The sequence below is a fragment of the Lagopus muta genome, chromosome 9 (assembly GCF_023343835.1).
Source record: "Lagopus muta isolate bLagMut1 chromosome 9, bLagMut1 primary, whole genome shotgun sequence".
Taxonomy (NCBI): domain Eukaryota; kingdom Metazoa; phylum Chordata; class Aves; order Galliformes; family Phasianidae; genus Lagopus; species Lagopus muta.
In genome coordinates, this window is record NC_064441.1 from 19,070,689 (window position 1) to 19,090,701 (window position 20,013).

The window sequence follows — 20,013 nt, forward strand, 5'->3', positions numbered from 1 at the left end:
ATATGCACGTTCCTCTCCCTGCCCCGGCCAGAGCTGTGCCCGGCTTCGGGCAGAGACTCCAGTCCACACCTCCGCTCCTCCACAGCTGTCTGAAATGTCTGTGACCCTGATGAGAGACCCGTCCATGTCAGCTCTCGGGGTCACCACCCTCACCCCCTCCTCAACCTGCCCGTCGCTGGTGGAAGGACGCTACAACACCATGGAAGTCAGGTATGAAGGTGGCCGGGAGGTTGGGTTGAGTCCCCAGTGTTCACCGAGCAGGATGGCGGTACTGCTCAGGCATGGTCCCACCTGATGGTTGCTCTTCATCCTCCTCCAACGCTATCCTTTCTCCTCCTCCTAGAACCCCACAGGTCTCCTCCAGGGTGGAGAGTCCTGACCTGGAGCCTGTGGTGGAAGGAGAGCAGAAGAAGTCCCCGTCCCGCCGGCCTGAGGATGAGAAGGAGCCTCAGCGGCAGCTGGTGCCTGACATTCAGGAGATCCGAGTCAGGTAGGAGCCACCAGAGAGGCCAGGAGGGGACTCCCTAAAGGGACAGAGGGGGCAACCAGTGGCTTGGGGGAGAAAGGTGGCAGTGCTCTACTGCAGCCACCTCCTTGCAGCCCACGTCCCAGTCTGATCCAGCCCTCTCTGTCTTTCTGCAGCCCCATCGTCTCCAAAAAGGGCTACCTGCACTTCCTGGAGCCCCACACCAATGGGTGGGTGAAACGTTTTGTGGTGGTCAGGCGCCCATACGTCTACATCTACAACTCAGACAAGGACTCAGTGGAGAGGGCCATACTCAACCTCTCCAAGGCCCAAGTGGAGTACAGTGAGGACCAGCAGGCCATGCTGAAGGTGGGTGCCAGCCTCACACAGGGAGCCTCAACACCCTGGGGCAAGGTGCTGACCCCACGCTCTCCCTAGCAGACCCCCAACACGTTTGCGGTGTGCACGGAGCACCGGGGCATCCTGCTGCAGGCAAGCAGTGACAAGGACATGCACGACTGGCTCTATGCCTTCAACCCCCTCCTGGCCGGGTCCATAAGGTATGGAGTGGGTGACAGAAGGAGTGTGCTTTGGTGAATGGGCTGTAGGAAGGGGTGGGGAGGTCACCAGTGGCTGAGCGCTGTCACTGGGCTGCAAGCTGCTGTTCTTCTTTGCCAGACATGGGGAGTGCCTGCTGAGCCAGGCTGGGATGGAAAGGGCTCTAAGCTGACGGAGTTTGGGACATGTTAATAATGATTTCAGCTCCGCCACTTTATAGCTGTAAGGAGTTACTCCTCCCCACTTAACCAAGGGCCATGTTGTGGCTGGTACAGGGACCGAGCTCAAACAGCACCCATATGCAGCAACGGAGCCTTTGCTCTTCTTCAGAACATGTCAAGAAGTTCTTGAGATCCTCTCAAATTGCAGAAGGGGAATAGGCACCAATGCACAGAGATTTGTGAGCCCTGGCAGACAAGCACTGTTAACCCCATGCCCCCCTGGTTCCAGCTGGATTCAAGAACCAGCCTGCACACAAGATACCACAGATCTCCATTTCCCCATCTCTGACTTCTTTTGTGTCTTGGTTTCCAATTCAGGTCCAAGCTGTCCAGAAGGAGAACAGCCCAGATGAGAATCTAACCTGAAAACCACCCTCCACCTCATCCGTCTGCCAACAGGATCAAGATAGCAGATTCTGTCTCAAGAGTCCCCATGTTAACATCCGATCTCTCACACCATCTGCTGCCCCAGCTGCCTGCTCCATGGAAGGATCCGTCTCGATCTACACCTTCATGGGGGAAACTCATTTCTGTTCGTAGCTGCAAACGCCCGGTCCCACCTGGGCAGGATCTCTCGTGTGCATGTGATCTTCTGCCCCTCCCCCCATGGGTGGCCTTCATGTCACACAACCTGTAATGCTCCTGAAAGGTTCCTTTCGGAGAGGAGGGAGCAAGGAGGGTAGATCCGGTTAAAAGCTGGTCTTTGATCTACAGAGGTAGCAGTGTCGTAAAGCTCAGAGATGAGAAATCAGGAGGAATTGCTTCCACGCGAAGGGAAAGTGGTAGTTTAGGTATGGGGATTTCCTAATTTATTGTTTCTACAAAAGATGGCAGGGCAAAATCAGGTGTCAGTAGTTTAAGATTATATTTATAAAGTATTTATTTCTATTTACATCACAAAAACCCATACACTGGGTTCTGCCCCCGAACAATGCCTCCCCTGAGCCGGGGAGAGGCTTGGCAGCGGGCTGGTGCCAAGGCCACCGCAGCCCCTCTCTCAGAGACACCTTTCTGGGAGAAGGGACCAAACACGGCGACTGCAGTGCGCTCGCCCTCTCTCCCCATCCTTCCCTCAACCTTCTGCTTTGCCCCCCAGCGCTTAAACTACTTTTCCCAGAAGCGGTGACCAGACCGGGCACCACGTCTTCCCAAGCGAGGCAATTCCTCCCTGCCCCATCTACCTCTGGTGGGGGACGCATGCTGTTTTGGGCGGCCAGGGCACCCACATGCACATGGATGAGCCAACTGCCCGAGCCCCGCGGGATGGTTGTGCCTCACTGAGAACAAGTGTATTTGGGCTCCTTCTTCTGTCCGGTGCCCGAAATGCAGCCTACGTTGGCTGTCCCCATGCTGCCCCCAGGGCCTCCTACCAGACAGCTGCGGAGGTCAGCATTGCCATGGCGGGGAGCATGGAGGCTGGGCAGGCTGTTCCCAAAGCTGGCTGACGAAGCTCCCCAGGAGCCGGGATTCGGAGCAGCCATCCCAGCCCCACGGCTCCTCGCCCCCAAAGGCTCTGCTGTCCCCTCCTGCAGGAAGAACAGGGCTGAGGCAGGTGATTGGGCAGTGCAGAGACCAGCGTCAGGGTGGCGATGGTGGGGAGCAGAGAGGCCGGGGCTTCTTACTTTCATAGCTGACGTTTTCATACCCCACACCCCCTTTCCAGAAGTGCAATCCCACCTTCCTCCCCTCGCCTCCATAGGTAACTCAGTCTATGGCTGCAGCACAGCCGTGCTGGCGGGGCTCCCCACAGCCTCCTCCTCCCCAACAAACCCCACACCCATCGCTCACGTCCCTCCTCTCGTCTGTTCGTTGGTCGTTTTGCCGAGCGTGGGTGCTTCACTTCAGGGCTTCCCGAGGGTGGCCCATGCAGCTCCGGGCAGGAAGGCGGGCGCCTTCCCCCGCACATCCCCAGGCCCTGCTGGGCTTCGCTTCGCTGTCACGCATTCACAGCCAACCTTAATTTGCACAGCACGGCCACATCTCGGCCCCACCACCGCACGTCCCCGCGCTGTCCCCTGTGTTGTCGGTGCGGTGCTGGGCAGAGGCCGTCCCTCCACACCGTTTGCTCCTTTGTAAACCCGCGGGGATGCAGAGGACGGGGGTGGCCGGGCGCATCGCTCCCCGTTCGGCTGTTTCCCTCGTTGGTAGGATCCCAGTTTGGCCCAACTCCTGCCTGGGGGCGAGAGGCTCCTGCGGGCTGAAGGCAGCTCCCGGCAGAGGCCTTCCGACAGGGCCGGGCCCGGTGTCTGCCAGCAACCAGACACCGCTCTGGCGGCCATGCAGGGCTGCGGGCCCGGCTCCGAGGCGTGCCTGAGGCCAGCCAACCTGCAGAGCACGCCGTGGGACCGGGCTCGAGGCCCGCAGCTCGAGGCCCGTTTCAGCCCCGCAGCCTCACGACCCCACGCGGGACCGCAGCCGTTCCCGCCCCGTTCCCGTGCCCCCTCCTCCCCGTGTTGGAGCTTCGGGCCCCGGCCGCCTGCCCGCGCGCCAGGCTTGTTCGGTTCTGAAATAAATGTGGCATTGACGCAGCCGCCTCGAGCCGTGCTTTGCTGGGGGCGCGGGGAGCACCGGGCCGGTGGGGCGGTGCGGGCGGTGGGTTCCCTCGCGGCGCCGCCAGAGGGCGCTTCCTCATTCCTCCCTCCCCGCCCCCTCCAAAAGCCGGGCACGCGGCTGGCGCCCTGCAGCCCCGTTGGCCAGAGCGGTATTGATTGGCAGCGCAGTTCCGCTTAGCGATTGGTGAACGCACCTCCGCGTCACCGCCCCACGGCGGCGCGTCGACAAGCGCCGGAGCACTTCCGCCGCCACCACGCCGCTCTCTCGCCGGCTTCCGGCCTTCCCGCGGCCTCCCATTGGCCGTCACGCGGTGACGCCCCGCCCCGCGAGCCTGATTGGCAGGGGCGGGGCGCGGCGGCGGGGCGGGCGGCGTCGGGCCGGGCGCGGTGGATGGACCTGTTCGGGGACCTGCCCGAGCCCGGCGGCTCGGCCCAGGGTGAGGGGGCGGGGGGAGCCCGGCAGGGGGCTGCGCGGCCGCTGCGGGCTGCGGGTGGCCGGCGGGGCCTTTTCTGGCGGCGGGAGGCCGGAGCGTTCGGCGGCGCGGCCTGGAGGCCGCCTCGTCGCGGGGCTGTGAGGGGAGGCCCTGGGGGTGCGGCCGCCGCCCCTCCGCGCCGGGGCCGCCGCCCGTGCCGAGCCTCTCCGGTGTCTTGCAGGGAAGGAGGCCCAGGGGCAGCTTCGGCTCTTCGACGACCTCCCGCCGGCCGGCAGCGCCGACACAGGTAAGGCCCCGCCGCGCCCCGCTTCGTTCCGCGTCGGCGCGCCTCCGGGCTGCAGAGACCTCCGAGCGGTGGTTGAAATGCGGTCGCCTTTGGTTGTGCAACTCGAGCCCGTTCTGAGGGGCGTGCAGAGCTTTGTTCCCCTGCAACGATGAAGGTGCTCGCTTTTTGCCTTTCTGTTGTGCTCCAGGAAAAGGAAGCTCTTTGCTCTTCGATGATCTCCCGCCGGCCGGCAGCAGTGATGCAGGTAAGCGGCTCTGTTGGCTCTGCTGGCCCGGCCTTTCCAGCCTCTTCAGAACCGATCTGTTGGTAGGCAGGGCTCTGCATGCAGCCGGATGGTTGCCAGTTCCAGGATGGTTGAGGCTGTAATGTATGGGAATGGGAAAAGGTTCTGATGCCACGGCAGCTGTTTTTAATTGACAGCTTTAGTTTGTGACCTGTGTTCTGAAGTCCATAATGAATACACTGTGCTTCTTCAGAGTAATGATGTATGCTTCCTCGCATTCATTAACAAATGTTAATGAAAACCAAGCAAGACTCTGATCTGGAATGTTAACTGTCTGAACATTCAACTGCAATAAAGGCCAGGAGCTCGGAAATGGTTTGTGGCCTGGGAAGAATCAGATGCCCTCTAGCCGTACCTGGCTGTACTGTGGCTGAGGAAGGGCTGTATGATTCAAGGTGACCACATCTGTGTGTGCTAGGTTAGATAGTGATGTGAGCTACCTGTCACTTAATGCTGTGTGAGCATGAGAGTGCTTCAGTGCAGGAGGACTTACTGCGAAAGTCCTGCAAATAAAACCAAGCTGGGAGTCCTCAGCTGCCTGCTTTTATTCTCTTTCAGCCTCCAGCACTCCTGAGCAGGTCTCAGCAGGGAGCCATGCGAAAGGGGAGAAGAGGAAGTCCCTGGAGGAGGAAGAGAAGAATGGCAGGGAAGAACTTGTGGAAAAGAAAGTTTGTAAAGGTTTTCAGACAGTTTGAAAACAAATGTACTCAATTTATACTTTTGACGTTTTGCTGAGGAAGTCCAGACTAAAGCTGAGCCTTGGTTCTTCAGTCTGCTGGCATTTGCAACCTCTTGTGTGGAGCAGACTGTGGTGGAAGGAGTCCCTCAAACTCTCTGGCCCTCTGCCTCCCTTACATGGGCCTCCTTACCAGTCTGCTGAAGTGGCAGGAGCTGGGCAGTGTGAGTGCCTTGGCATCTGCAGAGTAAGGGGTTGTGCTGCCAGCAGGGGAACTGGGTGTGAAGCCTCTGGAAGGCTTGACCTACACCAGTTTCTTTTGCCAGATCCACAAATCTCTCTTGAGTGGCTGCTGAGAAAGCCAGAGAGAGAGAGAGGCTTATTTGTGTTGACATGTAATACAGTTGACTTCAGTGCAAGTTCCCATGTGTTATGTTCAGCTTTGGGAAACCAGATGTGTTCAGTGAAAAGGAAGTTACATATTCTGGAAACAGTGGAGTTGGCTTTCCTGCTCTCACCCATTCTTTAAAGCTACGCTTTGTTTAATCTTCTGTTTCAGTTGTGCCATTCATTCTCACCTCACCATCTGATAAGGGCCCTCTGTGATGCCCAGCAGTACTGCTTGTGTACAGCTGTCCCCCAAAACAGTGCAGGCTGCTTTTGTAGCTGCTGACCTCGTGTTACAAAACACACTGTGCTCAGCAGAAGGTGCCAGATAGGCTGCTGCAAAGCATGGGCCGTAACTTTGCTGTGTGTTTGTCAAAGCTGGAAAGTGACCATCGATGTGAGCTGAGGCAGTGAGGGAGTTTGATTGGCTGTGTGTCTGTTTGTCTCCTTTAGGGTCAGTGGGCATTCTTGGATTGAAGGGCTACGTGGCAGAGAGGAAAGGCGAAAGAGAAGACATGCAGGATGCACACGTCATCTTGAATGATATCACTGAGGAGTGCCAGCCTCTGCCCTCCCAAGTGTAAGTGAGCCCTGACTGCTAAAGCCAGGGGATAAAGCTGTGGATGGCAGCCAGGTGTGGAGGTGAAGAAGCTCCAGCTTGCCTCACCAAAGCCTGTGGTGTGTGATGGTTTTTGCTTTAAGCAGCTGCTGCTCTTGCTTACAGGCTGCTTTGTGATGTGTGTTTGGGGCTTGTGATTGGGAAATGTGGAGCTGACCATTAGCCCTGTTCCTGAGCATATCACAGAACTAGGTTATATATAAATACCTTCCAGTGGTAGTGCAGTTAGTCACTGACCTCACAAGAACTGTGAGGGCCTGATAACTCTGGATACTGAGTTTCTGTTACCCTCACTGAAGCAGGGATGTTTCGAGACACTGATTTTAATTAAAAGCAATCAGTTTTCGCCTTGGGATTATTGCAGAGTGTGAAATCCTTATCTGTGGCAACAAGAGAGTGCTTGAAGAGGAGAGAACAAATGTTAGAACTCTGTCACCTGAAAAGCTTGATTATCTTGGGAAATAAAATATAAATGTGCATATATGTGTATATTTGTGCTTAAAGGAGTGCTCTCAAGTGTCCTGGTGCTGTGTTGAGCTCCTGAACTCGTGTTCTAAGAGCTTTGTTTGATGAAGGATCCAAGCTTCCTGTCTGTAGCGCAGTTGCAGCAAACTTCAGCCATGCAAAGAACTGTAGGATTGCTCAGACTGATGTTTGTATAGTGCTGTAGGGTTGCAGCACCTGACAGGTGAAGTGTTTAGCTGCTTTTATGCCCAGTTGTAGCCTATAAACTACATTATACTTCTCATGTTCTGCAGAGAGGGCAGTTACAAGGATGTAGTGCTTGTAAACCATGAAAATCCTTGACTGCCTGAGCTTTGGAACTTGTTACCTCTGCTTGTGCCTCAGAATGCAGCATTTCTAAGGCTGGCTGAGGTGGGGCAGGGTGTTATGGAACAAATGTATCCAGTCCTGCCTTCTGGCTAACAGCCCTTCTTGTTCCCTCCCAGCACGCGTGTCTCATACTTTGCTGTTTTTGATGGCCACGGCGGAGTCCGAGCCTCAAAGTTTGCAGCACAGAATCTGCACCTCAACCTGATCAAGAAATTTCCAAAAGGTGAGAGAGAGGAGTGTGAGGGCTGTGGGACAAACGGCCACCTTTTGTGCTGTGAAGCTGTGGCTGCTGCTTAAGGGGATGGGTTTGTTGGGGTGCAGTTGTGCAGTTTCCATTCCTTATTCCAAATGGGCCTGTGTGCACAGAGACCATGCTGCCTCTTGGGGAAGGGAGTTGGAAGCCTTTTTTGGAATGAAAGTGCAAGCAGCCAGTATTGAACCACTAACCAAGCCTGAGATGTTCTGTTGCCAAGCTTGGCAGTGCTGCTTTGTGAGAAAAGGAAAAGTAAAAAATATCCTCACTGCAGGGGAGGGGGTTTGTCGTAACTTCTGTACACGTGTTATCAGGCAGACTGTAGTGCCGTGAGCCTGGGATGTTCCTCAGCTGCTGTGTGCAGGATCTGCCCAATGTGCTGCCATCTGTTCTGTGTGATGGGCTGGATATGGCTTAGCAGGAGCTTAGTTGCTGTTTTCCCTGGCAGGTGAGGTGGTCAGTGTGGAGAAAACCGTGAAGAGATGCCTTTTGGACACCTTCAAACATACAGATGAAGAGTTTTTAAAGCAGGCATCCAGTCAGTAAGTGTAAATGCTTCCTGTGAGGAAGCCTTGAGCCGTGTCTTGGTGAGACACCAAGTACAGCTGTGTGCCAGGCTGTGCCTGCCTGCTTGAGCTCAGTCACAGCATGTTCTAGTCTTACCCTGCAACGAGCAGCCTGCCAGGACCCTTTGGGCTAAAATACCTGCTAATGGCAAAGAAAGGAGCCAAAACATAACCAAGAATCCACTCTGCACCTACCAGAGCATCCTGCTTGCCTTCTCTTTGAAGACTTAACGTGTTGCTGAAGTGATGCATCCCATACTGTGTGAGCTAGGAGCTCTTGCTGGGTTGTTTGGTGTTTTTTTTTCCAGCTCTAATTTTTAGAACAAAACTGATAAACACAGGTACTTTGTGGGCAAAATGCCAGCCTATCTCCTTGCTGGGTTTTGAGTGTAAATGCTCTTGTCTTGTCCTGTCTCTGCTAGGCTGACACACCAGCTGTGGTTTGTGAGTAAGTAGGGTACAAATTGGTAAGAAAATGATTGTATTTCAAACACAGGCCTTTACACTTCTTGTCTGCTTCTTAATGACACTTCTAGCATAGCTGGAGAGACTGCTGCATCTGAGATGCCCTGCAATTAAAAATTGGCTGTTTCTTAAGGGACAATAGGAAGAAGTTTCCTGGAGTCTGTTACAACAGCATCACCCCTAAGGCAGTCTGTTTGGTCAGAAACGTGACAGAGCTACTGCAAAGAATTCCTGTGTAGCAGCAGCTGTGTTGATGGTGACATTTCATGGTGATGCACGTTTTCAGCAGCACCTTGAAAATCAGGAAAAAATGACTGAAATATGTCTAGAAATCAGTCTCTCAAACCTAATTTCAGTAAAGAATGGTGTTCAAGCTGGGCTTCGTTGTGGGAAAGACTCATGTGGCAGCTGTAACCTAAGAACCACTTCTCAGCTTACCTAGAGCCCCAGGGATACAATCTTAACTACAGCAAGTGAAATACCAGGGGTGTGACCATGTAATTGGTGTTACTGCTGAGGTAAAGGTGGGACTGAAGTGGGCAGGAAGAGCATGCTGAGAAAATGAAGGGAAAGAAAGACAAAAGGATGGTAACTCAGTTTCAGCCCTGGCGATTCTGGTGTTTGGTTTTGGCTTTTTCCTTGGCTGTCTGCAGGTGTAATTTCCTGCAGGCTTGCTGGCTGCTCAGTGTCACTGTGTGAGTCCCCAGGCACAGTCAGCAACTTCTCCACAGTTTTCCTCCTTGGTAATCTCCCTGTTGTTTCCTCAGAAAGCCTGCATGGAAGGATGGCTCCACAGCTACGTGTGTCCTGGCTGTTGACAATATTCTCTACATCGCCAACCTTGGCGACAGCCGGGTAAGCAGAACAGAGATGCCCACTGTTGGCATCTTGGTTCCTCTGCAAGCTTGCTAGCTCTGCAGGGTGCGTTCTGTTGCCTGTATTATTTGCAGGCAAGTGCTGTGGGGAAATACTGCATTCTTTCTGTACTCTATGCCAGAGATCACAGTTACCTTTCAACATTTAAGCTGGCTTTTCTTTTATATACGTAGAAAGCCTTGAGTGCAAACTTAAAGCTCTCTCAAGAAGTTCTTGCTAGAGTTTTGGTGTTTACTCACGAGGTTCTTTTGTCAGCACAGGCTATTCTGTGTCGTTACAATGAAGAGAGCCAGAAGCATGCAGCCTTAAGCCTCAGCAAGGAGCACAACCCCACCCAGTATGAGGAGCGTATGCGGATACAGAAGGCGGGGGGAAATGTCAGGTTAGTCCTGAAGGTGAAAATTGAGCAAACCTAAATGCTGGCTCAACTTTGGATGTAGAGTTTCTGGAGCTTTGCATGCCTGCTAGTGAGAGCCTAGAGGTAATTTCACTGCCCATGAGTGATCCCTCAGATATCTGAGGAGTCAGTGGCCTTGTTCTGTTGGCTGATGGGTGCTGGTTTCCCAGGGCTTAAAATGGTGATAGTGTTGTGCTGCAAAGATAGGAACTTATCCGTGCCTGAAAGCCTGACAGCATAACATCAACATAGACATGCTTAAAATTGAGCTGCAGAATTTGGCTTGGCTGTTAAGCTGCACTTGCTACACGCTGTGGCACTGAGCAGAGTTCACTTGCTACTTGCAGCACCAGCTCTCCCTCCTTATCTGGCACGAGGGAGAGTATTTGAGAGGGCACAGTGTCTGTCCTCATGGCTGTGCTTCTTGTTCCTCTAAGTGCTAGCAGCTGAACCAATGTGTGGGGCTAATTGTCCTGCATGGCAGAGCACAGGAGGGGCTGCCTGTTGCTGTTCTGGTCTTCTATTGAAACACAGTGTGCTAGATACTGTTCTTACACAAGCCTGTAAATTCGGTCCTCTGCCTCCAGGAGTTGTAGCATAACTCTTGCTTCCCTGGCTTGCTAGGCTGAGCAGGACTTGATTTAGAGTGGAGAGAGAGAAAACAGCCTTGAATTCTCCTGACTTCATTTCTTCCTTCCCCATTCCATTTGTTTGTGTGAAAGAGTGGGAAACGTGCAGAATAGGATAGAGGCTTGAAAGGCAAGGTTTGAACTTACTGGGGAAGTGAGTTTGGTTTTGTGCGAGGCAGCTGAATGGCCAGTGGAGAAGAGCAAGAGGTTTGTGCACAGAGGAGACTGGGCATTTTTTCTCCTTGCACAGGGATGGAAGAGTGCTGGGAGTGCTGGAGGTTTCCCGCTCCATTGGGGACGGCCAGTACAAGCGCTGTGGTGTGATCTCTGTGCCAGATATCAAACGCTGCCAGCTCACACACAATGACAGGTAGGTTGTGCCTGCTCACCAGGAGGCTGCTGTGTCCTGGCTCTCTGCTCAGCAGCAACGCCAAGCTGCTGCCAGAGCTGAGGCACTTGAGGCTAATCACCCAGAATCAAAGGATGCTCTTGCTGCTGATGTCCCTCTGCTCCTGTTCCTTACCAGTGCAGTGGGGCAGTGCTGCTGCCTCACTGCCAAGACACTGAAGGCTCCTGTTGGAGAAACCAGCCTCACTGTGGTGATAATGCACACATCATCCTGCCCTTGTGCTCTAAGCTTGTGCACCTGTCTTCAAGCAGGTGGTTAAGGCTTGAATCCTTGGATCCCTGTGCTGCCCAGGCGGTGTTCCTAGAAGCTGTGGTGCCCAAATACACCATTGCATTCAGCTCTGATTTTTGAAGATTTGAGATAATTTTCCAGCAAATGATTGATGATGATAAATTCCATTCAGGTCGGTCCAGCCCTGAATGCTGTCAGAGGCAAGTGGGTGACCCCATGCTCCTGCTTCTGGTGGGATTAAAATTCCATAGCAGGCAATCTACTGAAATATTTTAGGGGATATTCTGAGCATCAGGGTCTGAAACTGCCTTCAAAGATGTGCACTGCTGTGGTGCAGGGGCTGTAGTTTTCTGTTTGGTGACTGTCTCTGGGGCTCCTGGTTAATGCAAACTCCTGTGCAGGAGAGGGAGTGCGCAGCAAGCTGTTTCCTTTCCCCATTGGGAGCTGAGAGATAGATAGCTCTCCTCCCCTGGGGTTTTGCATCACTTGTGTTTACACCAGGAGCACAGCATTGTAAAGGGCTGCACTTAAGATACTAAGCTGTGTTGCTCTATTTCCTTGCACTTGGCTTCTTAGCAGGGCAGACGTGAACGAAAGGATCTGGGAGCTGCTCCTAGAGAAATGGTGCAGCTTCCCAGCAAGGCATGGGGACAGATTATATGATCTTGCTTAACTGTGTGTCAATCAGCCTCCCAGGATATCCTGATGTAGGTCTGACATGGCTCATCTAACTGTTAGCTTGTACTCTGAGCTGCCTCAGCCCCCTGAGTGGTTGAAGCTGAGAAGCCTCCTGGTGCTTCTGGAGGGTGAGGGGGGTTCAGATGAGCTTTTTTGCACTGTGTCTTTGGATTGAAACATGGATACTCATTCAAATTAAAAAAAAAAAAAAAAAAAAAAGGAGCAGAGGGACTTGGCTTTAGCTGGGGACTCAAAGCTTCATTCTCATAACCTGTCTAACTTCCAGATTCATCCTGATAGCGTGTGACGGCCTCTTTAAAGTCTTTACGCCAGAAGAAGCTGTGAACTTCATTGTGTCCTGCCTGGAGGTAAGGAGAAGTCATCTTGGAGGCTGGGTTTCTGATGCATTCATTTGTCAGTGCAGGAGCTGTGAAATCACATGTGACTTGCTCCCTCCAGACTAATTAGCTGAACAATGAGCAGGTGGTGCAGAAATGTACTTCTGCCAGAGGCTCCTGTCTGTTGATGCTTGTCCTTATTTAGTTTGCTTCCCTGTGCTCAGAAATAACCACGTGCCTGCACTGCTGTGCTTTGCTGGGAGCGATCTGTGTTGTCTTTCTCTCATCCCAATAGGACAAGAACATCCAGAAAAGAGAAGGGAAGCAGGAAGCAGACGCTAGATACGAAGCTGCCTGTAACAGACTGGCCAACAAGGCGGTGCAGCGAGGGTCAGCGGACAACGTGACGGTCATGGTGGTTCGGATAGAGCACTGAGAGAGGAGGAGCAGCAGCAAGGCCCCCATCTGATGTAAAGATGGGACGAGTCAGTGTGACTCTGTGCGTGGTGTGGGGAGGGCCCTGCTGCGTGCTCCTCAGTGTAAATAAAGGTTTTTTCTAATAGTTCTAGTTCACTTGGCTAGCAGTGTTTTCTAAGCAGTTACTACAGTAGATCAGCTTGTTGGGGGAGTTTTGTGTCCTGTTAACCCTCACCCCCTTGAATGTCCTGACAAACCAAATAAACCCATTTGGTAGAGGTGCTGGTGAGAGCAGGCATCTTTGTGCACAAACTGCCACCTGTTCAAATGCTGCAGCTTTGCTTTTTGTTTCCTCGAGCTTTATATGATGCCTAGGAAGAGCTCTGAGCACCAGGGGCTCAGTGGGAGCTCCTGGTTGGGCTCTGTTTGCTACCTTCTGGGGCTGGGAAGGAAATCCTTTGGATCTGGAGTGTGAAGTGCTCTAAATGGCCCTGGGAGAGCAGCGGAGGTCCTGTTCCCAAGCAGGGTGTGCCTCACCAGCCCTGTATGTGGCCCTGAGCGACACAGGGATCCCCCACCCCGACACACAGGCTGGCCACAGAGCTACTGGTTGCGTACATTTAATGAGTGAAACATCAGAATAGCACTCTGGAACAACTTGATCAAACAATACCAGCATCCCAAGAGCAGAGTGCTGGAGGCTGCATTGGCCTCTGAGAAAGGGGTGGCTTCATGCTCAGCCCGACCTGGGGCTGTGGGCATCAGAGCTAGGAAAGGGCTGACAAAGTGCCAGCTGTGTCACCACTGTGGGACCGTGTCCTTGGGGTGCTTGGTCGTGTGCATGCTGTGTTGCTGTGCAAGAGGAAGCTGACATGGAGCAGCTTCAGCACTGGGGAGGTTTGCCCTGCTTACTCTGGCACTCTAGCTCCCAGAGCCACAGGGAAAGGGGGCTGGTGGGAGGGAAGCAAGTTTGAAATACCCCAAAAGCTTTGGGCTTTCAGAGGGTAAAAAAAGCTTTTTTTTTTAAAGGTGTTGGTGAGGTGTTGGTGGCTGTGGTAGGGTTAGGGGGATGGGGTGGCAGTGGGAGGTGAGGCGAGAGAGGGAACCCAAGCAGCTTCCTGTCTGGCTGGGGTTGAGCCTGCCAGCACCTGGAACGCCGCCGTCAGCTCTGCTACCACCCCTGGTCCCCTGGGAAAGCCTCAGTCCACTTGGAGGTATCCATGAAGATGGAGGAGGAGCTGTGGAAGAGCCAGAGGCAGGGCAGCGAGCCCTCCCGCACCCAGCGGTCCTTGGTGCAGTCGTACACCTCCATCTCCACCCGGTAATCCCCATCCATGCCCTTCCAGTGGCCGCCGGTGACGAAGAGCCGATCTCCCAGCGGCACCATCCCGCCGTTCTCATGCAGCGTGTGCAGGAGCTGCACCTGCACCAGGGGAAGGGCGAGTGTTGGGGTCCCGCTGCCCACCTGAGCTTTAGCACCATCCGTGCTTTGGGCTGACACAGTGCGCTGTGGGGATGGGGTGCTGGGGGAACATGCAGGGGTTTCATGCTGGTGGCGTGGGAAAGCAAGGGTGATCTCTGCTTAAAGCCATAACTCCATGCGGATGCTGTGCTCCTGGAGCATGCACTACCTTCTGCCAGATGTTGGCCTCTGGGTCGTAGACGTGGACCTTCTTGGTGTTGTCCCCGATGAGGTAGATGAGGCCGTGCAGGGTGGCGCAGCGCGGGGCCGACAGGTACTTGGGGATGAATGGGGACGTGATCACGCTCCATGCATCTGCAAGGGGCAGCCGTCAGTGGGCGAGCAGGGAGCAGCCCCAGGTATTCAGGGAGGGTTAAAAGGAGATAGACTGGCACCCACACTGCCCACCAAAGGCAGTGCTACAGCCCAGGGGTTTGCTGTAGAGCGCCACAGGGGCTGGCAATGGGGTTTGGTGGGTGCTCACCTCGCACAGGGTTGTAGCACTGCAGGGTGAGCGCGTTGTATTTGACGGCGCAGGAGCCCACCAGGTACAGCTTGCCCAGGCAGCCAGCGGCGGCGAAGTTGCTGACATATTTGAGGGCTGGGCTGATGGCTGCCCAGCTCTGGTTGTAGGGGTCGTAGCGCTCCACCTCCACCACCTCCACCGTCGTCCCTGCAGGGCAGTAGCACGCTGCAGCCCTCTGTGCCGTGCCACAACCATCCACCTGTTCCCCGGCATCCCCTTACCCCCGAGGACGTAGATCTCGCCGTTGAGGACGGCGCTGGTGTGGTTGGTCCGCGCTCGCAGCATGGAGGTGATGGCTGTCCAGACACCATCCTTGGGGCAGAAGCGCCAGGCCTGCGTTGTTGACCACGTGTCATTCCGGGACCCCCGGGAACCACCTACAGGAACAGGTCAGGACCCAAAGTCAGCTTCTGATCAGATAGGGGTCCCCAGTCCTTGGGACGATGCTGACCCCCTGCCCGGCACCTACCAGTGACATAGACGTCATTGTTCAGTGCCACCAGAGAGAAGCCCCACTTGTTGTAGTCAGGGAAGTCGGGCAGAGCCATCCACCGCCCTGCAAGGCAGCAGAGCCACGCTGTCACCCTGTGTGTGGGCTGGGGACTTCCCACCTGCACCATCAGAGGTGGGGACAGCAGCTCAGGGTGACACCTTTCCGCCAGCCCTATTTCATTCTTCCTTCACCCCCTGTCCCCACGGTGCCACATGGTTTGGGAGCTGCTTTTCTCCATCTCATCCCATGTGGGAAGAGCTGGGGGGATGATGACCACAGCGCAGTGGGCACTTACGCGTTTTGGGGTTGTAGAAGGCGAAGTTCCTGGGGGTGGCTGGCGTTTCCAGCCCCCCCTCCTCATCCTCACTCTCCTCCAGCACGCGGCCACCCACCACCACCAGCACCTCCTCCAGTTTCTGTGGTGGGGCTGCCTTTGGCGGCGTGGGGACAGTGCCAGTGGCACTGAGCATGGCACGGGAGCGGGCCACCAAGGCCTGGCTGGCGGCCGAGTCACGGACGAGGGGTTCGGCGGCAAGCAGGTTCTGCAGGTAGTGGTCAGGCAGCGAGACCAGGCGAGCCAGCTCCAGCAGCTCAGGCAGGAATTGGGCCCTCTGCCCCGGGTCGTAGCGCACCCAGCGCAGCACGGCTTCGGCCACGCTCTGCTCTTCCTGCACCTGCAGCTGCTCGTTGGAGAGGTAGACGGCCAACCTCTCCTTGGAGAGCTGGAGGAACTCCTCCTGCTGAGAAACAGCCTCAAAGTTCTCCTGCAAGAAGGACCAGGCCTTGGAGGACACCTCGGGGCAGCCGTGGCTCTCGCCAAACTCACAGATCCCCAGGCAGTTGGTGGCGTCCATCTGCTGCCGCAGGTAGCGGCTGCACACCTGCTGGATGGTGGGGAAGTGCAGCTGGCTGGAGGTGCGCATCAGCCCCTCCACGTTGCCCTGGTTGATGGTCACCTTCCCCGTGTAGGCGAAGTCCAGCAGCGTCTCCAGCGCGCCGGGGTCCACCTCCTTCAGCTCCACACGCGCCGCGATGCTCTCGGCGAAGTCCCCGGAGAACATGGCGTGGAAGTAATGGCTGCAGAGCGCCAGCACGCCGCGGTGGCAGGGGAACTCCCGTCCGCCCGCCAGCAGCGTCACGTCCGACAGCTTGGGGTGGGTGCGCAGCCGCTGCAGCCCCTCCAGCACGCCCTGCGCGTGCGACGGCAGGCAGAAGTCAAAGTCGTCCACGTTGCGCACCATGGTGCCGGGTTTGGTGGCTGGGGAGGCCGCAGGTCCCCGCTGTGGGAAGGAGCTGAGCGTGGCGAGGCTGTCCCTGCTGGGAGGTGGTAATGACGGGCTCTTCCTTGCATCGCCCGTGTGATGTACGGCACCAGCTGGGGCTGAGGAAGGGATTTCAGGATCCCCGCCGCCCCCCTGCCCTCACCGCCCGGCGGCTGCGCCTTCCCCACCCTGAGCCGTGGGGCTGAGCTGCCCTCCTGGAGCTGCTACGTATTTCTGACGGGGGGTTGCAGTGATCCAGGAGGTGGCTTTAGGACTGGGGTCACATTCAGCCCCCGAAGCTTGGATCGTTCACCCTGACACACCGAGGTGGTGCACACGGAGATGCCCCCCCCACCCCCCCCAGTACAGCTCAGCCTGAGCATCCCATATGTGGGGTGTGGATGTGTGGGTGCCCACAGGGAAGGGTCAAACTCATCCTCCCCATCCCCACCCCCCCACACGCGGTGCTCAGCCCCCGGCCCTGCTGAGCCTCCAACTCCCATCCCACTCCTACCTGGGCTGTGCCCCGCTCAGAGCGCGCCGTGTCCCATGCAGCAGGGAGGGCAGTGGCAGGGCACGGGAGGGACACGCGGGGTGGTGGCGGGGGCTGAGCTGGGGGGGTATTTTTAGCCGGGGCGGGGACAGTGCTCTTAAAGGCACCGCTGGAGCAGAGCTGCCTGCTGCCCCCATGGGCACCTAAGGGTGCAGAGGGGGAAATCACCCTCCCAGGTTACTGAGAGCACCGTGCTGCTGCGTGTGCCCAGGAGGGGCAGGAAAGACCCCTGTGCTATTCAAGCACATGGCTGCGACCCATTCCCCCGCCTGGGGCTAGCTGTTAAATATAGGCTCGTATCTCGGCCCCGAGGTGGAGCGCAGCGGGTGGCAGCAGACACAGAGCAGCCGACACAGAGCAGCCGGCACCGAGCAGCCGGGTCTCCACGGCGCCGGGGCACTCAGCAGGGCGTCCTCCATCACTCCAAAATATCTCGAGGTTTTTTTTTGAGACAAAACTGAAACGCTTTTATTGAGGCCCTTTGAGAAGCGCAGAGGGGGCGTCCACGGGGGTGGTGAGGCGTCACTCCTCGAAGCTGAAGATCTCGGCCTCCTTCTCCTTCCAGAAGGCGAAGCTGCGGTCGATGCACCTGCAGATCTCCTCCTGGCTGCTGCGGCCACGGCGGGCTGCGCTCTGCGGGGGGCTGCCCCCCGCTCCCCCCGCTCTCCAGGCCGTGCCCTTGGCGGTGCCGAAGAAGCGCTCCTTGATGTCCTCGAAGCCGTCCCCCCAGCCCCGCCGGCCGGCCGCGATCTCGTCGGTGACGGCGCGGTGGAAGGCGCGCGCTGTGTCCCAGCCGTGCCGGCCCAGGTGGTCGAACACCTCGAAGCAGAGCAGGTGGCGGCCGCGGCGCTCCTCGGGGGGCAGCTCCCGCTCCAGGATGCGGAAGTAGCCCAGCATGAAGAGCTCCAGCGTCAGGCTGTCGTAGTCGGCCGGCGTCCCGTCGGCGCGCCGCACAAACTGCTCGGGGGACAGCGGGGCACGAGGGCTGCCCGCAGCGGGGGGCAGCGGCGGCGGGGGGCAGGCGGCCACGTCCCTCCAGCTGCCCAGGAGCTGCTGGATGGCGCTGCACTGCCGCGACAGGCGGCCCCTCCTGCCCGCCTGCTCCTCGCCCGGAGCGCCCGCTCTCTCCCTCTGAGCCTGCAGCGCCCGGCACGCCGCAGCCCAAGCGTTGAGGCCTCCGGCCGAGCGCTTCCAATGGCTGAGGAAGAGCAGCACGATGCGCTCCTTGCGCAGGCCGGCTGACTCGGGCACCGGTGAGCCGCTGCCTTCCGACGGCGCTTCCTCGCAGCTGATCCCCGAGTCGCTGGCGGCCTCCACCACCGCTGCGGTCTCGCTCTCCCCGCCGCCGTGCCGCTCGAAGGCCCCGCGCAGGCTGCTCACGCTCACCCCGCACTGCCGGATCTCCCGCTGTGCCACGCTGCCCGACGGCGTCCGCGGGGCTGCAGGGAGCGGTGCGGGCGGCGGGGCAGGCACGGGGCTGCCACGCGCCACCTCGGCCTTGGCCAACAGCGCTTCCAGGCTGCCTACCACACCGGCCAGGCGGCCGCACCAGAGCGGCAAGGGCTGCCCTGGGGCGGGAGGAGGGCTGTGGACGGTGATGCTGAGCAGGGGGGAGGGCAGCAAGGTGCGCAGCTCTTGCGCCAGGCGCTGCAGCTCGTCCTGATAGGCCTCTCCTCGGCGCCGCAGCCGCAGGCTTTCCACCGCCCTCTCCAGCTGTTGTAGGTCAGCCTCGGTCAGCAGCTCACCAAATGGGCCCAGCACGGCCTCGTGGGACGGTGAGAAACGCCAGGCGCCCGGCTCCTGCGGCAGGAAGCCATCAGGATGCAGAGACACGCGGGACCCAGCTGTGTCCCACCCACAGCCCGGCCCTACCTGATCACACACGGGCACCTCATCCGCCAGCCGTGCCCGCAGCCGCCGCACCATCACCTGCCGCTTCCACTCAGGGATGGCACGGCCCTGCTCGTCATGCGTGGGCACCAAGGCGTCCACATCCAGAGGGTCCACTGCGGTGGTGCCATGGGGGTCTTTCCAGGGTGCTGCCGGCCCTGCTGCCGTGCCCTGTGCAGCAGCACGGTTCCCCCGGGCCTGCCTGGTGCAAAGGGGAAGGGCAGGGACACGAGTACGGGATGGCGGAGCGGTGCGGTGACGTACCGGGTCCATGAAGGGCGCCGGGATCCTGCCCCGCTGTACGGGTCTGCGGAGCTTCAGCTCAGGCAGCGGTGGCTCGTTGGGCTGCATCACCCTCGTGTCTGGGACCTTGTGGGGACAGGGGTATGGGGACATGTTGTGGGATGGAAGAGGAGTCTGCATCCCCGCTCTGCTGGGAGAGACAGCAGAACCAGCACAGGAGTGAGGGCAGAGAAATGTGTTCAGACATTTATGCTAGGCAAAGCACTCACAGCTAGATGAGCAGAACCAGGAAAAGCTGTGAGCGCATCTGTTGACACAGCCCTGTGCTCCTGGTGTCTATCCACCCACAGGGAGGACCTGCAGCTCCTGCAGCCCACACTGCAGCATGGCCCTGGCTGGGTGCTCTGCTCCTGGGCACAGCAGACACCCTCACTGGCAGCCCTGGGGAGTAGGCAGAGAAGGGGAGCTGGGCCTGGGGTAGCTGCGATGGTGTACAGCGCTGCTGTGCTCAGGAGGGCTCTTTGCAGAGCAGCACAGCCCCACCCCAGCAGCAGCTCTGCATTTCTGCATGTCCAGGCTTTGCAACCCAGCCTGACCCTGCACACGGCTGAGACGCAGGAGGCTGGGCAAGACCTTTCCTGGCTACCTTCTCACCTGCCCAGCAGTGGCCCCACTGCAGACACTTTCCTGATCCGCTTGGGCGGCTGCCAGCAGCAGTGTTCCCATGCCTGCCTCGGGCTGAACTGCAGGGACAGCAGCTGCCCCAGGGCACAGAGGGTCTGTGTGGGTGGACATCCTGGGGGACACCCACGATGCCCACAGAGACAGGGACCCCCCTATCCACAGCCACGTGAGGCTGTGCTCCCCTCCACCGCCAGCCCTTCTTTTTCCCCATCCCTTCTCCCAGCACTCACTCACCTCGAGGCTCGCTGCCACAGGCAGTGCTCACAGGGCTGCAGCAGAAGATGGGGCTCAGAGGTGCAGGCTGATCCCAGGGTGCCCCTCCAGC

At 57.5% G+C, this 20,013-nt stretch overlaps 4 protein-coding genes across 34 annotated transcripts in view; 2 read left to right on the plus strand and 2 right to left on the minus strand.

The window, feature by feature from the left end:
• KIF1A (kinesin family member 1A) overlaps positions 1–3,767 on the plus strand; it is a 32,525-nt gene extending 28,758 nt beyond the window's left edge. For 15 of the 27 annotated variants that reach the window (XM_048955040.1, XM_048955059.1, XM_048955047.1 and 12 more), the window contains 5 exons: positions 86–210; positions 344–490; positions 643–835; positions 908–1,026; positions 1,564–3,767. In XM_048955040.1, the coding sequence (XP_048810997.1) occupies positions 86–210; positions 344–490; positions 643–835; positions 908–1,026; positions 1,564–1,606 (627 nt within the window). In that variant the 3' untranslated portion in view covers positions 1,607–3,767. Of the gene's footprint in view, positions 1–31; positions 211–343; positions 491–642; positions 836–904; positions 1,027–1,563 lie in introns of all 27 variants that reach the window. The other 12 variants (XM_048955031.1, XM_048955033.1, XM_048955035.1 and 9 more) reach the window with 3 other exon arrangements.
• A 373-nt stretch (positions 3,768–4,140) lies between these two features.
• On the plus strand, positions 4,141–12,853 carry LOC125697685 (ILK associated serine/threonine phosphatase). Its single transcript, XM_048955190.1, has 12 exons — positions 4,141–4,234; positions 4,452–4,517; positions 4,705–4,761; positions 5,359–5,478; positions 6,317–6,443; positions 7,433–7,539; positions 8,018–8,111; positions 9,368–9,455; positions 9,737–9,858; positions 10,753–10,872; positions 12,107–12,188; positions 12,454–12,853. The coding sequence occupies exons 1-12, from the start codon at positions 4,189–4,191 to the stop codon at positions 12,592–12,594; spliced, it is 1,170 nt and encodes a 389-aa protein (XP_048811147.1). The 5' UTR covers positions 4,141–4,188; the 3' UTR covers positions 12,595–12,853.
• Positions 12,854–13,193: 340 nt separating this feature from the next.
• Positions 13,194–16,922, minus strand: KLHL30 (kelch like family member 30). Of its 5 annotated transcripts, XM_048954819.1 has the most exons (8): positions 16,833–16,878; positions 15,938–16,437; positions 15,352–15,820; positions 15,033–15,119; positions 14,785–14,940; positions 14,522–14,710; positions 14,207–14,352; positions 13,194–13,998 (listed from the first exon to the last, which is right to left on the minus strand). In XM_048954819.1, exons 2-8 carry the CDS (start codon positions 16,295–16,297, stop codon positions 13,747–13,749), a joined length of 1,659 nt encoding a protein of 552 aa, XP_048810776.1. In that variant the 5' UTR covers positions 16,298–16,437; positions 16,833–16,878; the 3' UTR covers positions 13,194–13,746. The 5 variants fall into 5 exon arrangements, with proteins under 5 accessions (XP_048810776.1, XP_048810774.1, XP_048810775.1 ...); XM_048954817.1 differs by having other exon boundaries at positions 15,352–16,373; positions 16,833–16,922; XM_048954818.1 differs by having other exon boundaries at positions 15,352–16,336; positions 16,833–16,897.
• Positions 16,923–17,393: 471 nt separating this feature from the next.
• On the minus strand, positions 17,394–19,157 carry ESPNL (espin like). Its single transcript, XM_048955257.1, has one exon. The coding sequence runs from the start codon at positions 19,155–19,157 to the stop codon at positions 17,394–17,396; it is 1,764 nt and encodes a 587-aa protein (XP_048811214.1).
• Between the last annotated feature and the right edge of the window lie 856 nt (positions 19,158–20,013).